General features: G+C 41.6%; 1 protein-coding gene and 2 long non-coding RNA genes across 4 annotated transcripts; 2 read left to right on the forward strand and 1 right to left on the reverse strand.

Annotated features, from left to right (window-relative positions):
* The first annotated feature begins 121 nt into the window (after nt 1-121).
* Nucleotides 122-20,331, forward strand: LOC124376717 (zinc finger protein 850-like). The gene is made up of 11 exons (XM_046835929.1): nt 122-860; nt 3,119-3,236; nt 3,416-3,536; nt 3,622-3,855; nt 4,414-5,297; nt 8,240-8,366; nt 14,461-14,513; nt 15,297-15,420; nt 15,502-15,588; nt 16,117-16,236; nt 18,831-20,331. Exons 3-11 carry the CDS (start codon nt 3,482-3,484, stop codon nt 20,144-20,146), a joined length of 3,000 nt encoding a protein of 999 aa, XP_046691885.1. The 5' UTR covers nt 122-860; nt 3,119-3,236; nt 3,416-3,481; the 3' UTR covers nt 20,147-20,331.
* On the forward strand, nt 7,099-8,543 carry LOC124376655. 2 transcript variants are annotated; one of them, XR_006923872.1, is made up of 4 exons: nt 7,099-7,180; nt 8,078-8,168; nt 8,240-8,371; nt 8,487-8,543. It is a non-coding gene; the product is annotated as an uncharacterized LOC124376655 (long non-coding RNA). The 2 variants fall into 2 exon arrangements; XR_006923873.1 differs by having other exon boundaries at nt 8,240-8,543.
* Nucleotides 12,332-13,359, reverse strand: LOC124376657. Its single transcript, XR_006923875.1, has 2 exons — nt 13,077-13,359; nt 12,332-12,514 (listed from the first exon to the last, which is right to left on the reverse strand). It is a non-coding gene; the product is annotated as an uncharacterized LOC124376657 (long non-coding RNA).
* Nucleotides 20,332-20,601: the final 270 nt, after the last annotated feature.

Genomic DNA, 20,601 nt, shown 5'->3' on the forward strand with positions numbered 1-20,601 from the left:
TGTTTTATTTATTTACATATTTTGAAAATTTCATGCCCCCAAATCCACTGTTCCAAATGAATGTGTTTGTCTGTATGGCTTGAAAAAGTCAGGTGTCCCAATATTGTTTGTATAAGACATATATGGTCAAGAACTTCACAGGAGCCTGTTTGTGGTGTTGCTTATTACAGATGCAGATATGTAGAGGAGCTTTTATATGATATTACTTCACCTGTCTCTAATATTTATTCTCTTAATTCTGCTAATGATTTACTGTGGGTTTCTATGTTGTCGTTCTGCTTTGGGTGTGATGTTTTGGAGATTACTTCCTCCCATTAACAGGAGGTCTTCTTTACCATTCTGGCCAGCATTCAGAGATGCGTCGCTTTTAATAAAGATTAAATAAAGGAGTTTCCATGTGTCTAGTTCGTGTGATCACACAGGGAGAGTCGAGTTCCCGTTTACTCGTCATTTCAGCGCAGTGAGCGTCAGCTAACGGAAATAGTTTTGAGGGCATCAGCGTTGATTTACAGGTGTGTGAATTTTTGCAGGTGTTCTCCATGTGTTTGAATGATACAGATGTTGTTCTGCAGGTGTTTGAATGTTACAGATGTTGTTCTGCAGGTGCACACTTAGAAAGTCTCACGGGTAGATCCCCCCTGGATATGCCCGTGTACATTTGCCGGTTACTGGTGATTCCAGCAGGTGGCGCTCTGATCATGAACATCTGTAAGAAGCCGCAGCAGAAGGAGAACTCAGACGCCGGGGTGCTATTCATCTGTTTATGAAAATATTAATGTTAATACCACAAATCAGGAAGGATTTAGAATAAATTGTGTGTGTTTCAGCATGTTTAGGAGCCTCCACTTTAAAACCTGAAGGTGAGTTAAATTATAATAAACAAATAATAAGGGTGAGCGGCTGAATCCCAAATGACTTCTTTCTCCTTTTTGAAGTGCACTACATCAGCAGTGTGTACAGCGGTGTATTCACTGTACAGTGCACTACGTCAGCAGTGTGTACAGCGGTGTATTCACCTGTACAGTGCACTACATCAGCAGTGTGTACAGCGGTGTATTCACCTGTACAGTGCACTACATCAGCAGTGTGTACAGCGGTGTATTCACTGTACAGTGCACTACATCAGCAGTGTGTACAGCGGTGTATTCACTGTACAGTGCACTACATCACCAGTGTATACAGCAGTGTATTCACCTGTACAGTGCACTACATCAGCAGTGTATACAGCAGTGTATTCACCTGTACAGTGCACTACATCAGCAGTGTGTACAGCGTGTATTCACCTGTACAGTGCACTACATCAGCAGTGTATACAGCGTGTATTCACTGTACAGTGCACTACATCACCAGTGTATACAGCGGTGTATTCACCTGTACAGTGCACTACATCAGCAGTGTGTACAGCGGTGTATTCACCTGTACAGTGCACTACATCAGCAGTGTATACAGCGGTGTATTCACTGTACAGTGCACTACATCACCAGTGTATACAGCAGTGTATTCACCTGTACAGTGCACTACATCACCAGTGTATACAGCGGTGTAATCACCTGTACAGTGCACCACATCAGCAGTGTGTACAGCGGTGTATTCACCTGTACAGTGCACTACATCAGCAGTGTATACAACGGTGTATTCACCTGTACAGTGCACTACATCAGCAGTGTATACAGCGATGTATTCACTGTACAGTGCACTACATCACCAGTGTGTACAACGGTGTATTCACCTGTACAGTGCACTACATCAGCAGTGTGTATAGCAGTGTATTCACCTGTACAGTGCACTACATCAGCAGTGTGTACAGCGGTGTATTCACCTGTACAGTGCACTATATCAGCAGTGTATACAGCGGTGTATTCACCTGTACAGTGCACTACATCAGCAGTGTGTACAGCAGTGTATTCACCTGTACAGTGCACTACATCAGCAGTGTGTACAGTGGTGTAATCACCTGTACAGTGCACTACATCACCAGTGTATACAGCGGTGTATTCACCTGTACAGTGCACTACATCACCAGTGTGTACAGAGGTGTATTCACCTGTACAGTGCACTACATCAGCAGTGTGTACAGCGGTGTATTCACCTGTACAGTGCACTACATCAGCAGTGTGTACAGTGGTGTATTCACCTGTGCAGTGCACTACATCAGCAGTGTGTACAGCGGTGTAATCACCTGTACAGTGCACTACATCAGCAGTGTGTACAGCGGTGTATTCACCTGTACAGTGCACTACATCAGCAGTGTGTACAGTGGTGTATTCACCTGTGCAGTGCACTACATCAGCAGTGTGTACAGTGGTGTAATCACCTGTACAGTGCACTACATCACCAGTGTATACAGCGGTGTATTCACCTGTACAGTGCCAGAGATTTGAGATTTGGATTCTGTTCATACACTCTGCTGTATACATGTGGTGTATGTATATATGTGTGTGTGTGTGTGTATGTATATATATATATATATATATATATATATATATATATATATATATATATATATAATGTGAAATATTTACATTACTTACAGTGTGATTAGCAACATCTGATCTGGGATATTTATCCATATAAAGATTTATTCTGCCAATTTTTTTTTAAACCAATAAATAAGTTTTCAAAAAATAAAAATCAATAAAATTTTTTTAGAATCTGTTGCTCTGATCTCCTGTGGACTTTACAGTTTATACAGAGTGGTGCAAAAACAAAAACCACTGAAGGACACTTCTGTAAATGGAGGAGATTAGGATTAAGCTGTCAGGGAGGATAAGGTTATTTAAATAGTTACTTCTTGGAACCCTGATAAGATGAAAAGCATCAAACGTTGAGATGGATGAACTACAATATCACATCAGGTCAGGTTCTGCTCCTGTCCGACATGAATAAGAACCCCAGGTTACCATGGCCACAGATCTCATCCACACTGATTAGCTGGAGATTAGCAAAACATTATGAACTTCTTAGACCTCATGATGTGACACCTTCTGTGGAGAGCCCAGTGTTCCTTCTGATGTCCTTTTATGTGAACAACCTACAACCTAAAAAGTTCCAATTTGTATGAGTATGAAGGAGATTCCAGTATTTGATCCACTGCTTGTGATTTGATCTCCTTTTACAGAATCACAGCCATTTAGACCTCACAAGAAGCACAAGAAGACCTTCTAATGGACTCATCAGAGGTCTGAGTGTTCTCCTCCAATAGTCTTCAACCATTTCTTGCTCCTGTTCAATTCCAGGTAATTGTTTGTCACAGGTTAAAGCTTGAGGACAGAATATTGGACACTACATTGCTTAGATGTTCTTCTGGCTGTTTTTGTCATTGTTTTCTGATTTGACATTGTTTAATTGTGTCATTCTCTTGTCAGACACTACTCTCATGATCTTTGGTAAATAAGTATCATTTTTTGACCACTAGCTTTGTGGAGAAACGTGTACAGATTCAGGTGGTAGAACTTCAGGCTCTGTGGGACCCATCTTCCCCATGGACCATCAGAGACATGCAAAAAAGGAAGAACCTGAAGAGGAAGGCTACATCTGTAAGACTTGTTCAGTCAGATACTCATTATTTATTCTTATTCCAATTTGGGACTGAACCATTGATGTTCTGTGATGAAATTTCAGGTGTGGCAGTGGGATGCATCACACCTGAGGACCACCACATACATGTCAAAAAGGAAGAACCGGGGGGTGAAGACTACCTCTGTAAGACCCCTGAAGATCAGAGTGGGATTTCAGGTGAAGGAACACCAAGTTTGGTGGAAAACGTCGGTCTGGAGAGCAGAGGGTTTCAAATGAAGTATGTGAAGAAGGAAGAGTCTGAAGATGAAGATTACTTCTGTACCACTACAGTCTGTGGTTAAGTAACACCAACACTGTAACATTTACTCAGAAAATAAAATGAGAAGGAGAAGAAGGAGGAAGATGTAGAAGAGTCAGATGTCGGGGTTCTGTTTCCAGCATTGGCGGATTATGGCGAGGTTGATGTATGGCCTTTCAGATTACATCCATCAGAAAAGAACTAAAATTAGAAACTTATTTTTTTTTTATTCATCTCTCTGATCTGAATATTTCGATTGTTTTCATGCTGACTGCACCCCAGGCCTCCTCACCTCAAATACATCAGAGCCTGACTAACTCACACTGTTATGACTGATGGAGCAGAAATCTCCTATCTAATGGTCAGATGTCCAAAAACATTTGGCCTTTTAGTGTAATATAGTGTAATAATATAATGACCTGCTTTAGAGCCTTGGGCGGATGTGACTTCACTCAGATACGTAAACTTGTTTCAGTTGTTTTAGCAGAGACTCGTACACAATATAAAATGCTTTTTTAAAATGTCTTTTTTTAGATAATAAATTTTGTAAAAAAAAAAATAAATTTGAACATGTATTTTTCTGTATATTGTTCCAGAAATCGACAATGCCCAGTTACAAGTCTTCACCTGCTCCTGGTGTTCACTTTCCTATACATCTCAAATGTACCTCCACAAGCACGTCCAAAGACACCACTATGAGGAATACGAACAACTGGTCCAATCTGGAGAGATACAAGATGAGACGGGGAGAATCTCCGGAGTTGAGGGATCTCTTCGCAGGAATGCGTGCGATCAACAAACGCAGAGAGACGTCTATCCCTGCTCGGAGTGCGGGAGGAGTTTCAGCGATCAGAGCAACCTGCGACGCCACCAGCGCATCCACACGGGAGAGAAGCCGCATCACTGCTCACAGTGCGGAAAGAGTTTCGTCCGACACAGCGACCTCCAGATACACCGGCGTGGCCACACGGGGGAGAAGCCGTACCGCTGCTCGGACTGTGGCAAGAGTTTTACCACCAAGGGCAATCTCCAGATCCATTACTTGGTCCATACGGGGGAGAAACCGTACCGCTGTCCAGAGTGTGGAAAGAGTTTCGCTCAGCAGGGAAACCTTCAGAGACACCAGCGCATTCACAACGGGGAGAAACCGTACCACTGCTCACAGTGTGGCAAGAGTTTTAACCAGCAAAGCACTCTCAAAGCGCACCAGTTCATTCACACGGGACAGAAGCCGCATCACTGCTCACAGTGTGGCAAGAGTTTTAACCAGCAAAGCACTCTCAAAGCGCACCAGTTCATTCACACGGGACAGAAGCCGCATCACTGCTCACAGTGTGGCAAGAGTTTTACCACCAAGCGCCATCTCTTCCAACACCAGTGCCTTCATGTAGCTGGGAAAACGTTTCGGTGTGTACAATGTGGACGAACATTTACTAATTCGGGGGCATTCGACCTACACAAGTGTTCCAACACAGAGTCAGTGCTTTCAAACGTCTAACATTGAGAAACCACAGTCAAGTGTGAGTCCTGGATTGTGATTGTAGTTCAGGTGCGGGTTGAACACACGTAGTTGAATCAGTGTTCTAAATGAATACGCTGCATATAAACACCTGTACAATAAGTACGAGGTGGAATCAGAAAGTTTGGAGACTCGCTCTGATTACAAGAAAGTACTTTATTATCTAAGTTTACACACTTTCACCTTCTAAATAGTCCCTTTGCACAGTAATATAGTGCTCCCAGTGTTGTTCTGGAACATTTTCTAAAAATCTTCTTTTAGAAGCGTGTTGAGCATCTTCTGCGATCTGCGGTGGATCTTCTCAACGGTGTCAAAATGGCGAGCTGAATCTTCAACTACTGGAAGAGGACGAAGTCCGCAGGAGCAAAAGCTGGCGAGTAGGATGGGTGCGGAAGTGAGACAATGTGGTTGCGCATGATAGTGTGCACCTGGTCAGAATAGCAGTCGTGGTAACACATGTGGTCAGAATACCACCAGTTGCACAGATCCCAACGTACACAGGACGATGTCTTTTGACACACTGACGTATGAAGGTCGGTGCTTCCTGTGAGTGTGCACACAGCCTTGTGCTGCCATCTATTGGCGTGTTACAAAACTAGTCTCAAAATCTTACCACCTTGTAACATCCGGTTCTGGTTCCATCCAGAGTGAGACAGCTATTGTAGACATTACGTAATGACCTTACTGAGCTCCATGGAGGAGTTTTGCCTGTGGTGAAACTTGTATGGTAAATATGGAGATTTCGGATAAACGGCTCGAAGCACAACATGAATTTGGAGATGAACTGGAGAAGAAAAGCAGCTTTATTAACTATCAATAAGTATTTATTAAACTTTACTGATGTAAATAAATGTAATCTTCTGGCACTACTTTATCTCGGGGTGTGATTCAGAGCAGAGGAATTGTAGCTGTAACGAGTCGTATATAAAACATGTAATAAAGAAATCACTCTTTGGATCCATTCAGTCAGGTTTGTCCTGCAAACATCAATAACAGCTTGAACTTCTCAATGCTGGGAAGTGCCAAAGGTACAAGGTGATAATCCACGGAATCCTCGGGCCGTTCTTCACCTCCACATCGTGCACCAAAATACTGTAACGGGTCACACCTACACCTGGAGTATGACTTTATATCCAGTATATATACACACAAATGACACAATCGTATCTTCAAAAAAGTGAATGGAAATAGAATTTAAAGGACTATATAAATAATTTGATCGTGTTCAATTCTGAAAACAGATTCTCAAATACACAAATCAGACCCAAGCGTTGTTCTGTATTTATAGAGTCTTGGACCAGATTATTTACTATTCATAAATATTCTTTATTACGTAAAGCAGTCCTAGCAGGGGCGTAGATTACGCAGGGGATGAATTAACTTTTTTTCTCCTAATGAGAAAAGCTGAAAGTTAATTCGTCCCCCTCACTTTTTATTGGAGGGAGAAAAAAAACAGGTAACACTACACATTTCGTCCCCCCCACTTTTTAAATGATGGCTACGCCCCTGAGTCCTAGAGTACTTTGGTTGTACCAGTCAGTTGTATTAGTACACAGTGCTATTTCAGCAGGAAGTTCTCAGATGCTGCGATGTTAAACCCTTGTGAGCCAGAGAGAGCTCCAGCAGGTGGCGCTGTGAACATGAGTTCCTCCTCAAACTCACATCAGAAGAAGAGGAGATGCAGGTTGGAGTTCTCTCTCTCTCTCTCTCTCTCTCTCTCTCTCTCTCTCTCTCTCTCTCTCTCTCTCTCTCTCTCTCTCTCTGTTCTTAATGGAATTAATGCTGAAGCCTGTTATTGTGTCTGTATTTCAGGGTGTTCCCAGTTTTCTTCCCTCTTTCTACAGGTAATGTTTCCTTTACTTTATTAAACTTTATTTAACCATTATGGCTATTCTTCTTTGGAATAATAATAGTAATAATAATAATACATTATAGTTAATGACTTGCAGGTATTAATGCCTTTCCAATGTCATCTTGACATTTGAAATATTGTATCAACGAGACATAGTGTGTGGAAAAAATGTGGAAACATCTATGTTTTTTGGGGTTTTTCAGATACACATTTATGTTCCGTTTTCTTCAATGCAACAAACTCTGTAATGTAACAGTATGAACACTGACTTTAAATAAACAAATCTATAAATGTCCAGATGTTCCACCTTATTTACATTGAAAAAATCCTAAAAGTATGACGTGAAGAACAGCTTTACATTTTTTCTCCAAACTTTTTCTTCTTTTGGCTTCTCCCATTAGGGGTCTCCACAGCGGATCATCCGTCTCCATACTCCCCTGTCCTCTACATCAGCCTCTTTCACACCAACTACCTGAATGTCTTCCCTCACCACATCCATGAACCTCCTCCTTGGTCTTCCTCTTTTCCTCCTTCCTGGTGTCTCCATCCTCAGCATTCTCCTACTGATATACCCCATGTCCCTCCTCTGCACATGTCCAAACCATCTCAATCTCACCTCCCTCACCTTGTCTCCAAAACGTCCTACATGCGGTGTCCCTCTAATAAACTTACTTATAATCCTGTCCCTCTAATAAACGCGTTTATGTGCCTTCAACAGTTTGGTTGAACTGCAATTCCTTGTTCTCTGTTTGAAAGAAAATGATGGAGCAAAAATGCATTCTAACCAAAGATCTCCTGGTCTTTTCACGTCTTCTTGAAGGTATCATGAAGTGTATTGCTTAATAAACCCTTTTGAAGTTGTGCTATTGATTTGAGCTACTTTTTTCAGGATAATGATCCATTAAAACTAAAATAAGAGCTGATGATGGAATCGCCATGCTCTTCAAAAAACATCAGAAAGAAAAACAGCTGGCTCAGAGGTAACACCATATTTTTTCAAAGTTTTAGATGTTTGAACTCTATGTAATTATGATTACTCATTGGCCTTTAGCTTTATGGGGACGTCTGGATGGAAACCTGTATGGCTTCAGGAGGAGGAACTTTAGGCAGTAAAGGACACGTCACACCTGTGGACCAATGTGTAAAAAAGGAAGAACCTAAATATGAAGGCTATCTCTGTAAGGTAACATGGAGTACTTGTTTGGAGCTACTAGCCAGTTCTATTTATACCACTCAAGGGCAGTTCTCATTCTTCAGGGTGTTACTTGAGCTGATGGTATCTACATGTGGAATTTCAGGTGGAGAAATATTGGACTTGTTAGACAAACTGGACCAACCGAATGGAACATTTCAGAGTAAGCATGTGACAGAAGATGAATTCTACCTCTGTACAACAGGTTGATAAGTGTTTAATTTCTACAAAACTTTTTATAATAAACAAGATATTCACAAGGTGAGATGATAGAGGTTTTTTGGAAGCCAACCAAAGTCCAGGATGTCATTTATTTATTTATTTATTTATTTTTTATCCCCTACTCTTGGATTGTGATTGCATTTCTTATTTAGGATTAACCTCCTGGCTCTGGTGGAGGAAATTATCTATAGTTAAGGTAAAAGTTAGGTTAATTCCCACTCAGATCACCTTCAGCAATCGTCTGAATGTTATGAGCCAGGCATACATAATGCCCCATGATAAATACTATGACACCACACCTTCATCCAACTGCCTGAAGACACGTGTTTTCATGTTTGAAAGTCACCTTGATATCTGGATGGTTTTCGCATTTTTCTTTTTCCTGAGAACCTATTGTCACTGTTTGAAATGTTCTAGCTTGATACGTACTTTATAAGTGGTAGCTCAGTTGTCCTTCTAATAGGAAGTTTAAATCTTAGCACCATCAAGCTGCCACTGCTACACCCTTGAGCAGGGACCTTATCCCTCAACTGCTCAGGCTCTTGATAAGCAGACATCTGCCAAATCCTGTAAATGTAACATCTTACCCTCTGTCTTCTCGATGCCGTATTTGCCCCAGTGGTAAATTCTGCCTCTCTTCTTCTTCTTCTTTCGGCTGCTCCCATTAGGGGTCACCACAGCGGATCATCCGTCTCCATACCACCCTGTCTTCTACCAATATAATTCATGTCCCTCCTCTGCACATGTCCAAACCATCTCAATCTCGCCTCCCTCACCTTGTCACCAAAACATCCTACATGTGCTGTCCCTCTTATAAACTAATTTCTAATCTTGTCCATCCTCGTCACTCCCAACGAAAACCTTAACATCTTCAGCTCTGCTACCTCCAGCTCCACCTCCTGTCTTTTACTCAATGCCACTGTCTCCAATCCATACAACATCGCAGGTCTCACCACAGTCCAATAAACTTTCCCTTTCATTCTTGCAGATACCCTACTATCACAAATCACTCCTGCCACTCTTCTCCACCCACTCCACCCTGCCTGCACTCTTTTCTTCACTTCTCTAACACACTCTCCATTACATTGCACTGTTGACCCCAGGTACCTGAACTCCTCCACCTTCTCCACCTCTTCTCCTGCAACCGCATCACCCACTGCCCTCCCTCTCATTCACACACATGTACTCTGTCTTACTCCTACTGACTTTCATTCCCCTTCTCTCCAGCGCATATCTCCACCTCTTCAGGCTCTTCTCAACTTGCTCCCTACTCTCACCACAAATCACAATATCATCTGCAAACATCATAGTCCAGGAGACTCCTGTCTGACCTCGTCCGTCAACCTGTCCATCACCACTGCAAACAGGAAAGGGCTCAGGGCGATCCTTGATGCAGTCCAACCTTCACCCTGAACCAGTCTGTCGTACCTACTGCACACTTCACTGCCGTCACACTGTCCTCATACATGTCCTGCACCACCCTCACATACTTCTCTGACACACCTGACTTCCTCATACAATACCACAACTCCTCTCTTGGCACTCTGTCGACGCTTTCTCTAAATCCACAAATACACAATGCAATTCCTTCTGTCCTTCTCTATACTTCTCCATCAACATCCTCAAAGCAAATAAGGCATCTGTGGTGCTCTTCCTCGGCATAAAACCATACTGTTGCTCACAGATGGTCACCTCTTCTCTCAGCCTGGCTTCCACTACTCTTTCCCATAACTTCATGGTGTGACTGATCAACTTAATTCCCCTGTAGTTACTGCACATCTCCCTTATGCTTAAAGATCGGTACCAGCACACTCCTTCTCCATTCCTCAGGCATCCTCTCCCCTTCCAGAATCCTGTTAAACAATCTGGTTAAAAACTCCACTGCCATCTCTCCTAAACATCTCCACGCTTCTACCGGTATATCATCTGGTCCAACCGACTTTCCATTCTTCATCCTCTTAATCGCTGCTCTCACTTCTTCCTTACTAATCCTATCTACATCCTGCTTCACCAACTCCACATCCTCCAACCTTCTCTCTCTCTGATTTTCCTCATTCATCAGCTGCTCAAAATACTCCCTCCACCTTCTCAACACACTCTCCTCACTAGTCAACACATTTCCCTCTCCATCCTTTATTGCTCTAACTTGAAGTACATCCTTCCCAGCTCGGTCCCTCTGCCTGGCCAATCGGTATAAATCCTTTTCTTCTTCCTTAGTGTCCAATCTCTTATACAGCTCCTCATATGCCTTTTCCTTGGCTTTTGCCGCATCCCTTTTTACCTGCTGCCGCATTTCCTTGTACTCCTGCCTACTTTTCTTATCACTCTGTCGATCCCACTTCTGTTTTGCCAACCTCTTTCTCCTAATGCTCTCCTGCACTTCCTCATTCCCCCACCACGTCTCCTTGTCTTGCTTTCTATTTACAGATGTCACACCAAGTACTTTTCTAGCTGCCTCCCTCATCACTCCTGCAGTAGTTGCCCAATTATCCAGCACCTCTTTACCACCACCAAGCCCCTGTCTGACCTCTTCCCTGAACCTCACACTACAGTCTTCCTCCTTCAGTTTCCACCATCTTATTCTTCTTTTCTTTACTCTACTTTTCTTCTTCTTCGCCTCCAAAACCATCCTACAGACCACCATCCCATGCTGTCTAGCTACACTGTCCCCCGCCAACACCTTACAGTCTCCAATCTCCTTCAGGTTGCATCTCCTGCATAGCACATAGTCCACCTGTGTGCACCTTCCTCCACTCTTATACGTCACCCTATGATCCTCCTTCTTCTTAAAATACGTGTTCACCACTGCCATTTCCATCCTTTTAGCAAAATCTACCACCATCTGCCCTTCCACATTCCTCTACCATTGGTCTCCTGAACACACAACATATCTACCTTTCTCCTCTCCATCATATCAGCTACCTCTCTCCCTTTACCCATCATAGTACCAACATTTAAAGTACCAACCCAAACCTCTACTCTCCTACACTGCTCCTTTTCCTGCCATCTCTGTAGATGTCTTCCTCCTCTCCTTCTCCTCCTTCGGCCAACAGTAGCCCAATTTCCACCGGTACCCTGTTGGCTAACGATACCTGTGGCAGTCGTTGATAACCCGGGCCTCGACCGATCCGGTATGAAATTCTCATTTGTGATCCGCATATTTGATTTGGCACATGTTTTTCGCTGGATGCCCTTCCTAACGCAACCCTCCCCATTTACCCGGGCTTGGGACCGGCACTAAGAGTGCACTGGCTTGTGCCCCCCCTAATGGCTGGGTTAGTGGTAAATTCTGCCTCTCAAATCAGGTAAATGACCTGAATAATTGATCCCATGCTGTTTGTTATATCTTGTTGGGCTCCTCTCCATCTTTGTAGGCCAGTGACCTTATATTAGCAAAGCATCTACTCTAAGTGATTAAATATAAAGGAATATTACTTGCTCTGAAGAGTGCCCTGGTTCTACATTCTCACTCTGCTGCTTGTAGTGCTTTGTGGGCAATTTGGTTGTTATTTCCCCCTTTTATTTTTTTGTTGACAACCACACATCTGTATTTACATCTAGCAGAAGTGCAAATAGAAGCATGAGAAACATCTACAGTGTATTTAGGCCCCCTTTAATTTTTCACATCTTCTATGGTGCAGACTGATACTACAATCATTTAAATAGATTGTTTTCCTCATTTTCTACACATAATTACAACAAGTGAAAACAATTCTAGAAATTCTGTAGCATTTTTAAAATGTATTTTTAATATAAATTAGAACATATCAGAATATCACATGTCCAGTATTCAGACACTCCAGCACATTCCCAGGGTCATCCATAAGCCACTCCTGTGTTGTTTTGGCTGAGGGCTCAAGGTTGTTATCATGTTGGAAGATGAAGATTTGGCCCAGACTGAGGTTCTAAATACTGAAACAGGTTTTTATTGAGGAGATATCTGTACTTTGCTCCCTTCAGCTTTCCCTTAACCCTGAACAGTTAGCAAGTCCCTGCTGCAGTAAAACACCCAGATCGCATGATGCTGCCACCATCATGCTTTACTTTTGTAATGGTTTCGGCAGGTGATGAGCAGTGCCTGGTTTCCTACAGGACATGGTGTTTAGAATTGAGGACAAAAAGTTCAATCTTGGTTTCATCAGACCAGAGAATCTTGTTCAACACAGTCCTTCAGGTGCCTGTTGGCAAACTCTAAGTGAGCTGCTATGGGTTTTGTACTGAGGAGCGGCTTCTGTTTAACCACTTATTCATACATATAAAGTGTAAATAATTAAATAAATAAAAGCAGGCTATAAAGTTGCAATCCCTAATTTTAATAGGATGATATCTATCTAAAAACAGTACACAAACTCTTTTGTGAAAGTTCCCTGGAATCTGCTTATATTTTTGATTGCTTCTGACCATCTACAGCAATCCATACTTTCTTCAATTCATTTCTATTCCATTTTCTATTACAGAAATAAACAATACTCACTTACACACCTTCTCCTGCTCCTGGTGTACCCTTTCCTTTACATCTCAAATTTACCTCCACAAACACATCAGAAGATGGCACCGTGAGGAACACCAGGGGCTGATGAACGTCGGAGAGTTAAAAGATCAGGACCTTAGACTCACCAGAAGTGCCAGTATTCAGCAAAAAAATTCTTCTACTCTCAGCCAACCAGCCCAGAAGGAAGTCTACCCCTGCTCTCATTGTGGGAAACATTTTACCGACCAGAAGAACCTCAGATGTACACACTGTACTGTTATCACTGAGGGTACTCATTTTTGTTGCCAGTTATTTAGATAATAATGTCTGTATGTTGAGTTATTTTCAGAGGACTCTTAAATATATTATCATTATTATCATTAGTACCAGTAGAAATATGGTGGTGTAATGAGTAATAGACTTCTTCAGCAGGTCACAGGAGAGATCAACACTCAAATGTCAACAATCCATCCCAAATCGCCATAAAGTGAACAAAGGAAACGTTTGCAGATGTGCTTCATGATATTATAATAATAATAATTATTATTATTATTTTATTAAACTCTAATTGAGATATTTTGCAGACATATTTTGCTGCTTGCTCAGTACTATGAGCAGATAATCCATTTAAAATGTAATATATTTATTATTTCTCAAGTATCTCTTATAATTTTTATGTTTCAACCGATTTGTACAGATTACAGAAACTGATTTTTGATTTTGTTTCACTGTTGATCTTGATTTTGATTGTTGCTTTTCAGAACGAGATTAATACATTATAGGATATTTCGTGCTGATATAAAAAACCGTTTTTATATGTCCAAAGCTAACACTTAGTCATTTAAAACATATAATACAAATAACATTAAAACATACTGTATACTCTTTGTTCCAGAAATAGCGATGAATTGCATTGGGATGTTTTGTGTTTAACGCTCTTAACAAAACGCTCCAGCAGGGGGCGCTGTGAACTCACAACAGAAGAAGACGATGGCTGTTTTTTTTTCTCCCTATTATTTTGATGGAACCGTTGATTTTTGTTCCTTAGGTAAACATTTCTGCATGAAAATACTCCTGGCTGGGCTTCATGATGACATATTAGGTCTATATCTATATTAACGGAACAATGTGAGGACCTTCAGCATGTTTTACTGTAAAACCTGAGGTAAGTTGAAGTACCTGCTCGGCTAACAGTTAGCCAGTGAATCCCAAACCAGTGGTGTGGAAGTGCAGGATATAGAGACAGGAACAGTGATGTAGCAAATTATGTGACTAATCATTTTCTCATGAAAAGTGTTGAGCAAGAAGATTTCAGTGGGTTCTGCAGCTCTGCTTAAGACTGGAGACACCATAAAGACCTGATCATAAGAGCTGATTATGGAGTCAGCAGTGATACAGCTGAGAAACCTTCCACATCCTCCTGCTTCTACAGACTCCCAGGTAACTGACACATGATCATTAACTAAAATTAACTAAATGTGTTCCCACAATTGGTTGGTTATTTGCAAAGTTAGTTTGTCCCCACTATCCTGATTGGTCAGTTGGAGTTCCTAAAGAGTTCTGATGTTTAGTACATAATCACAGGGACATTTACTCGATTTATCTGTTTCTAGATCAAATCTAGCAGTTGTTCATGATGTTGAAATGGTTACTTCAGTTTCTCCAGTCAGAGGGATTTCACTCTGAAACAGAGCATGTTGGGCATGAAAAGTTGGTCAAGTGAAAGGAAAACCCAACTACCTGTAGGAAGTGCTGTGACTTCTACCATGAATGGAAACACCACCCAGCAGAGTTTTAGGCTGATGGTATCCTGAGTTTGTAACCTAGTCAACCATTGTTGATTTATAAATTGACGGAGACAGTGGCACTGAAACCAGTGCATCTGCTAAATGCCGTAGATGTAAATGTTTAAATATGGTGAGTCGGTTTTGAGAGAATCAAGTCTGAAACCAGATCAATGCTGTGTGAGGTGAGCTGGGAACCATTAAAGTCAGACCACAACAAAAAGTGCCCAGTGTCGAGTCCACATTTCATTACAACATGCAATAGCTATATCTAGCTATGAGACGGAGCAAAAATCAAACATATAACCAATATTTTCCTGTATTGTCTTTCATATGGGATATCACAGTCATGTGAGTCACATATAAGTGAATTTGTGCTCATGCAATATTGCTTCATTGACCTTTTTTGTAAGAAGTGTTATTATTCTTTGGCCATTAGCATTGTGGGGGAAAATATACAGCTGGAGCTTATGGAGGAACATCTGAATCTGAAGAGCACATCACCTTTGTAAACCTTCAAATACACGTTAAAAAGGAAGAGACTGTAGATGAGGAATTCCCCTGTAAGTCAACACAGCACATTACAATGACTTTTCCCTATTTGGGATTTGTACATCACCTAAATGTAGTAATTGAAATTTCAGGTGACGCCACACCAGTCTCTGTGGGACACATCACACCCATGGACCAACAGTATTATGTGAAAAAGGAAGAACCTGACGACTATCTCTGTAAGACAACAGCAGAGTGTTATGGCCCTGACTGTATTATCTAGTGGTGTAACTGGATATTGTGAGCCAGACTTTAGGAAAATTTGTGTAAATACAATATTTGAACTGCAGAGGTCACAATCATAATTATTTAAAATATTAAGTGGGCTTGCAGGTCACATGATCAAATTCCTGTAAATTATGCACCATTAACATAATCAAGATGCAATCGTCTGCACTTGTAAAGTGACCAAAAGCAATACATCGCACCTACTGGAATATCTTATAAACTATACAGAAACACCACCAATGTTGGAGCTCGGATAACTGCATAAAAGACACCTTAGTAACTGCTCAAAATCTAATTATGATCCATCTTCCTCAAGTTCCCCAAGTTATCAACTTTATTTATGCAATAAGAATTTGAACCTAGTTTTAAGATTTATCTAGGTTTTATTTGGGACTGGACCAGTGCTGAAGGACTGGTTTCCACCTGATTTTTCATAGATTAACTTTAGCTGAAACTAAATGTACCTTGTTACATTTCAGGTGATGAAACATCAAACACTGTAGAAGATGTAGACAACCAATATGGAGGATTTGAAAGGAAACATGTGAAAGAGGAGGAGTCTGAAGATGAAGGCTACCTCTGTACAAGTACAGACTGGGGTTGAGTATTTCTGACACTTACATTCTCATACAACATTTGGTATGTGTTTCGATATATTAGTATAAGTCAGGAAACACCTTATGAATCATGTGGGTAAGCGAGCATCATCTACATCACGATGACCTTCAGTAAAGAGTGGTCAGGTAGTCCGACTGCTTGTTTTTAGGAAAGTGTTATAATGCAGATATGTATTTAAGTCTTGTAACAATGTTTAGGTAGACGGTATAAGTAACGATCTAAATGAATGCCAGGAAGCAAGATTTCCCAGCAGAACATCACCCACAGCATCACACTGCCTGTGTCAGTTCACCTTATTCTCATAAGGCCTCTTGGTGCTATCTCCTCCCCAGGTAAACCACACCTGGCCATTCACATGATGTAAAAGAAAACATGATTTTTCAGCTCAGGCCATCTTCTGTTGCTCCCTTGTCCAGTTCTGGTGCATGCATGGAGGAGCTGTAGGTGGGGTACGGGGCTTGGCGTGGGCTCAGCATTTACACGGCTCCATATACAACAAGCTGAATGTTCTGACTTCTTTCTGTCAGAGCCAGCATTAACTTTTTCAGCAGTTTTTGCTACATTACCTCTTCTGTGGGATTGTTAGATGTTGCAGCTCAAACGCAGGATATGGAATGTTGTTGGTTTTATATTCTAATTAGAAAATAGAGGCCTATACACTTTACCTTTAGTGAATTTCTAGCTGACATTACCCTTTATGTTGCCAACTGTCAATTTCCTTACAGGCTTGATAAAGTGTTTTTATATATATATATATATATATATATATATATATATATATATATATATATATAGAGAGAGAGAGAGAGAGAGAGAGAGAGAGAGAGAGAGAGAGAGGAAAATAAGTATTTGAACACCCTGCTATTTTGCAAGATCTCCCACTTAGAAATCATGGAGGGGTCTGAAATTGTCATCGTAGGTGCATGTTGCAATGAAATCACAATGTATGATTTTTTAACTATTTATTATGATACAGCTGCAAATAAGTATTTGAACACCTGAGAAAGTCAATGTTAATATTTGGTACAGTAGCCTTTGTTTGCAATTACAGAGGTCAAATGTTTCCTGTAGTTTTTCACCAGGTTTTCACACACTGCAGGAGGGATTTTGGCCCACTTCTCCACACAGATCAGTCAGGTTTCTGGCCTGTCGTTGAGAAACACGGAGTTTGAGCTCCCTCCAAAGATTCTCTATTGGGTTTAGGTCTGGAGACTGGCTAGGCCATGCCAGAACCTTGATATGCTTCTTACAGAGCCACTCCTTGGTTATCCTGGCTGTATGCTTCGGGTCATTGTCATGTTGGAAGACCCAGCCTCGACCCATCTTCAATGCTCGAACTGAAGGAAGGAGGTTGTTCCCCAAAATCTCGCAATACATGGCCCTGGTCATCCTCTCCTTAATACAGTGCAGTCGCCCTGTCCCATGTGCAGAAAAACACCCCCAAAGCATGATGCTACCACCCCCATGCTTCACAGTAGGGATGGTGTTCTTGGGATGGTACTCATCATTCTTCTTCCTCCAAACACTTTTAGTGGAATTATGACCCAAAAGTTCTATTTTGGTCTCATCTGACCACATGACTTTCTCCCATGACTCCTCTGGATCATCCAAATGGTCATTGGCAAACTTAAGACGTGCCTGGACATGTGCTGGTTTAAGCAGGGGAACCTTCCGTGCCATGCATGATTTCAAACCATGACATCTTGGTGTATTACCAGCAGTAACCTTGGAAACGGTGGTTCCAGCTCTTTTCAGGTCATTGTCCAGCTCCTCCCGTGTAGTTCTGGGCTGATTTCTCACCTTCCTTAGGATCATTGAGACCCCACGAGGTGAGATCTTGCATGGAGCCCCAGTCCGAGGGAGATTGACAGTCATGTTTAGCTTCTTCCATTTTCTAATGATTGCTCCAACAGTGGACCTTTTTTCACCAAGCTGCTTGGCAATTTCCCCGTAGCCCTTTCCAGCCTTGTGGAGGTGTACAATTTTGTCTCTAGTGTCTTTGGACAGCTCTTTGGTCTTGGCCATGTTAGTAGTTGGATTCTTACTGATTGTATGGGGTGGACAGGTGTCTTTATGCAGCTAACGACCTCAAACAGGTGCATCTAATTTAGGATAATAACTGTAGTGGAGGTGGACATTTTAAAGGCAGACTAACAGGTCTTTGAGGGTCAGAATTCTAGCTGATAGACTGGATTTAGATGGATTTTTTTTTTAGATTATGTCTCTCACAGTGGACATGCACCTACGATGACAATTTCAGACCCCTCCATGATTTCTAAGAGGGAGAACTTGCAAAATAGCAGGGTGTTCAAATACTTATTTTCCTCACTGTGTGTGTATGTATATGTGTATATGTATATGTGTATATATATATATATATATATATATATATATATATATATATATATATATATATATATATATATATATATATATATATATACACACACACTGACCAGGCATGACATGCAGTCTACACTTAAATCTTTAATTTTTATTCCAACAGCTTATACTATTGAAATCTGGTAGCTGTTTTCCACAATGAGTTTCTAATACTGTTTATTTTCTGCTCCAGACATGAACCATGGAATCTTCTACTGCTCCTGGTGTTCATTTTTCTATACATCTCAAATTTCCCTCCACAAACACATCCAAAGGCACCACTATGAGGAATATGAGAGACTCATGAAATTAGGGGAGATAAAAAATGAGACTGTCATGACCACAACAAGCTCCAGCATTCAGCAATCCACCTCTAATATACTTGGCACTAACATGCCTAATAAACAGATGCAGGAAGAGGTCTATCCCTGCTCCCAGTGTGGAAAGAGTTTTACTGACCTGCGTTATCTCAGACGACACCAAAAGATTCACAAAGGAGAGAAGAAGTATCAGTGCTTGGAGTGTGGCAAGAGTTTTACCCAACACTACAATCTCCAAGTACACCAGCGTACACACAACGGAGAAAATCCCTATCGCTGCTCAGAGTGCAAGAAAAGTTTTATACGGAAAAGTGATCTCCAACTCCACGAGCGCATTCACACCGGAGAGAAGCCATACCGCTGCTCAGAGTGTGGCAAGAGTTTTTCGAAACAGAGTAACCTTCAGAGACATCAGCGCATCCACTCGGGAGAAAAACCCTATCAGTGCTCGTACTGTACGAAGATGTTTATAGATAAAGGTAACCTCAACGTGCACCAGCGCATTCACAGTAGGGACAAGTCGTACCGCTGCTCCCAGTGTGGAACGAGTTTTAATCAACAGAGTCACCTCCGAGCGCACTTACATGTTCACACGGGGGAAAAACCATACCGCTGCTCCCAGTGTGGGAAGATGTTTACCGGTAAACGCCATCTCCGAGTTCATCAGCGCATTCACAACGGAGAAAAGCCGTATCACTGCACACAGTGCGGCAAGAGTTTTAATCAGCTCAACAACCTTCAAAGGCACTTGAACATTCACACGGGGGAGAAGCCGTATTCCTGCTCGCAGTGCGGCAAGAGTTTTAACCGCCAGTGCAATCTCGATCTGCACCTGCGCATTCACTCGGGAGAGAAACCGTATCACTGCTCAGAGTGCGGGAAGAGTTTTAATCAACGCAGCCATCTACAGCGACACCAACGCACTCACTCGGGAGAAAAGCTGTTTCAGTGCTCATATTGTCAGAAGATGTTCAGAGAAAAAGGCAGTCTCACAATACACCAGCGTGTTCACAGTGGAGAAAAGCCATATGGCTGTGCACAGTGTGGGAAGAGTTTTAATCAACAGAGCCACCTGAAGAGACACCTGCAAGTCCACACGGGAGAGAAGCAGCATCAGTGCTCACAGTGTGGGAAGGGTTTCACCCAGAAAAGTAGTCTTGAACAACACCAACATGTTCACATCTCATAGAAACTGATTTATTTGTATACCTTTAACAGCCAATGGGCTCCTTTACCAGTCGCCTTTTCACGTGTCTGTACTTTACTGAAGTGTTTCCATTTGGAGAGACTTTTACTGTAACTTCACTACATTTCAATGTCAAATATCTTTTTACTCATCTACATTTTGTGAAATCGGTCGTTCCGTTCCGGTGCTTGGTGTATCTATTTATCACCAACATACAGTTCAGCATCAGTTCAACAGCAAGCAGAACATTTTAGAGAGGAATAAATGAAGAAACTCCAGACTCGAACTCACCACCACACACGTGGTCTCATTTATATGATTTTTTTAAATAGATGAAAAGGAGGTTTTGTGCTCTTTATAATTGTAATAAATCAATCAGTGTTTGAGTCATTAATATCATTCTATTAATAGATCAGTGTGCTGAGAGTCACATTCGAGTCTTTACACATAAACTGAGG

This window comes from Silurus meridionalis, chromosome 23 (genome assembly GCF_014805685.1).
Source record: "Silurus meridionalis isolate SWU-2019-XX chromosome 23, ASM1480568v1, whole genome shotgun sequence".
In the NCBI taxonomy this organism is placed as follows: Eukaryota; Metazoa; Chordata; class Actinopteri; order Siluriformes; family Siluridae; genus Silurus; species Silurus meridionalis.

What these genes read in the sequence shown, in the direction of transcription:
- LOC124376717 (XM_046835929.1), top strand. Translation starts at nt 3,482, where the DNA reads ATGGACCATCAGAGACATGCAAAAAAGGAAGAACCTGAAGAGGAAGGC. An exon ending in CTGTACCACTACAGTCTGTG is followed by an intron (nt 3,856 to 4,413) that starts GTTAAGTAACAC and finishes ATATTGTTCCAG; the next exon opens with AAATCGACAATGCCCAGTTA. An exon ending in CTGCTTCTACAGACTCCCAG is followed by an intron (nt 14,514 to 15,296) that starts GTAACTGACACA and finishes TTTGGCCATTAG; the next exon opens with CATTGTGGGGGAAAATATAC.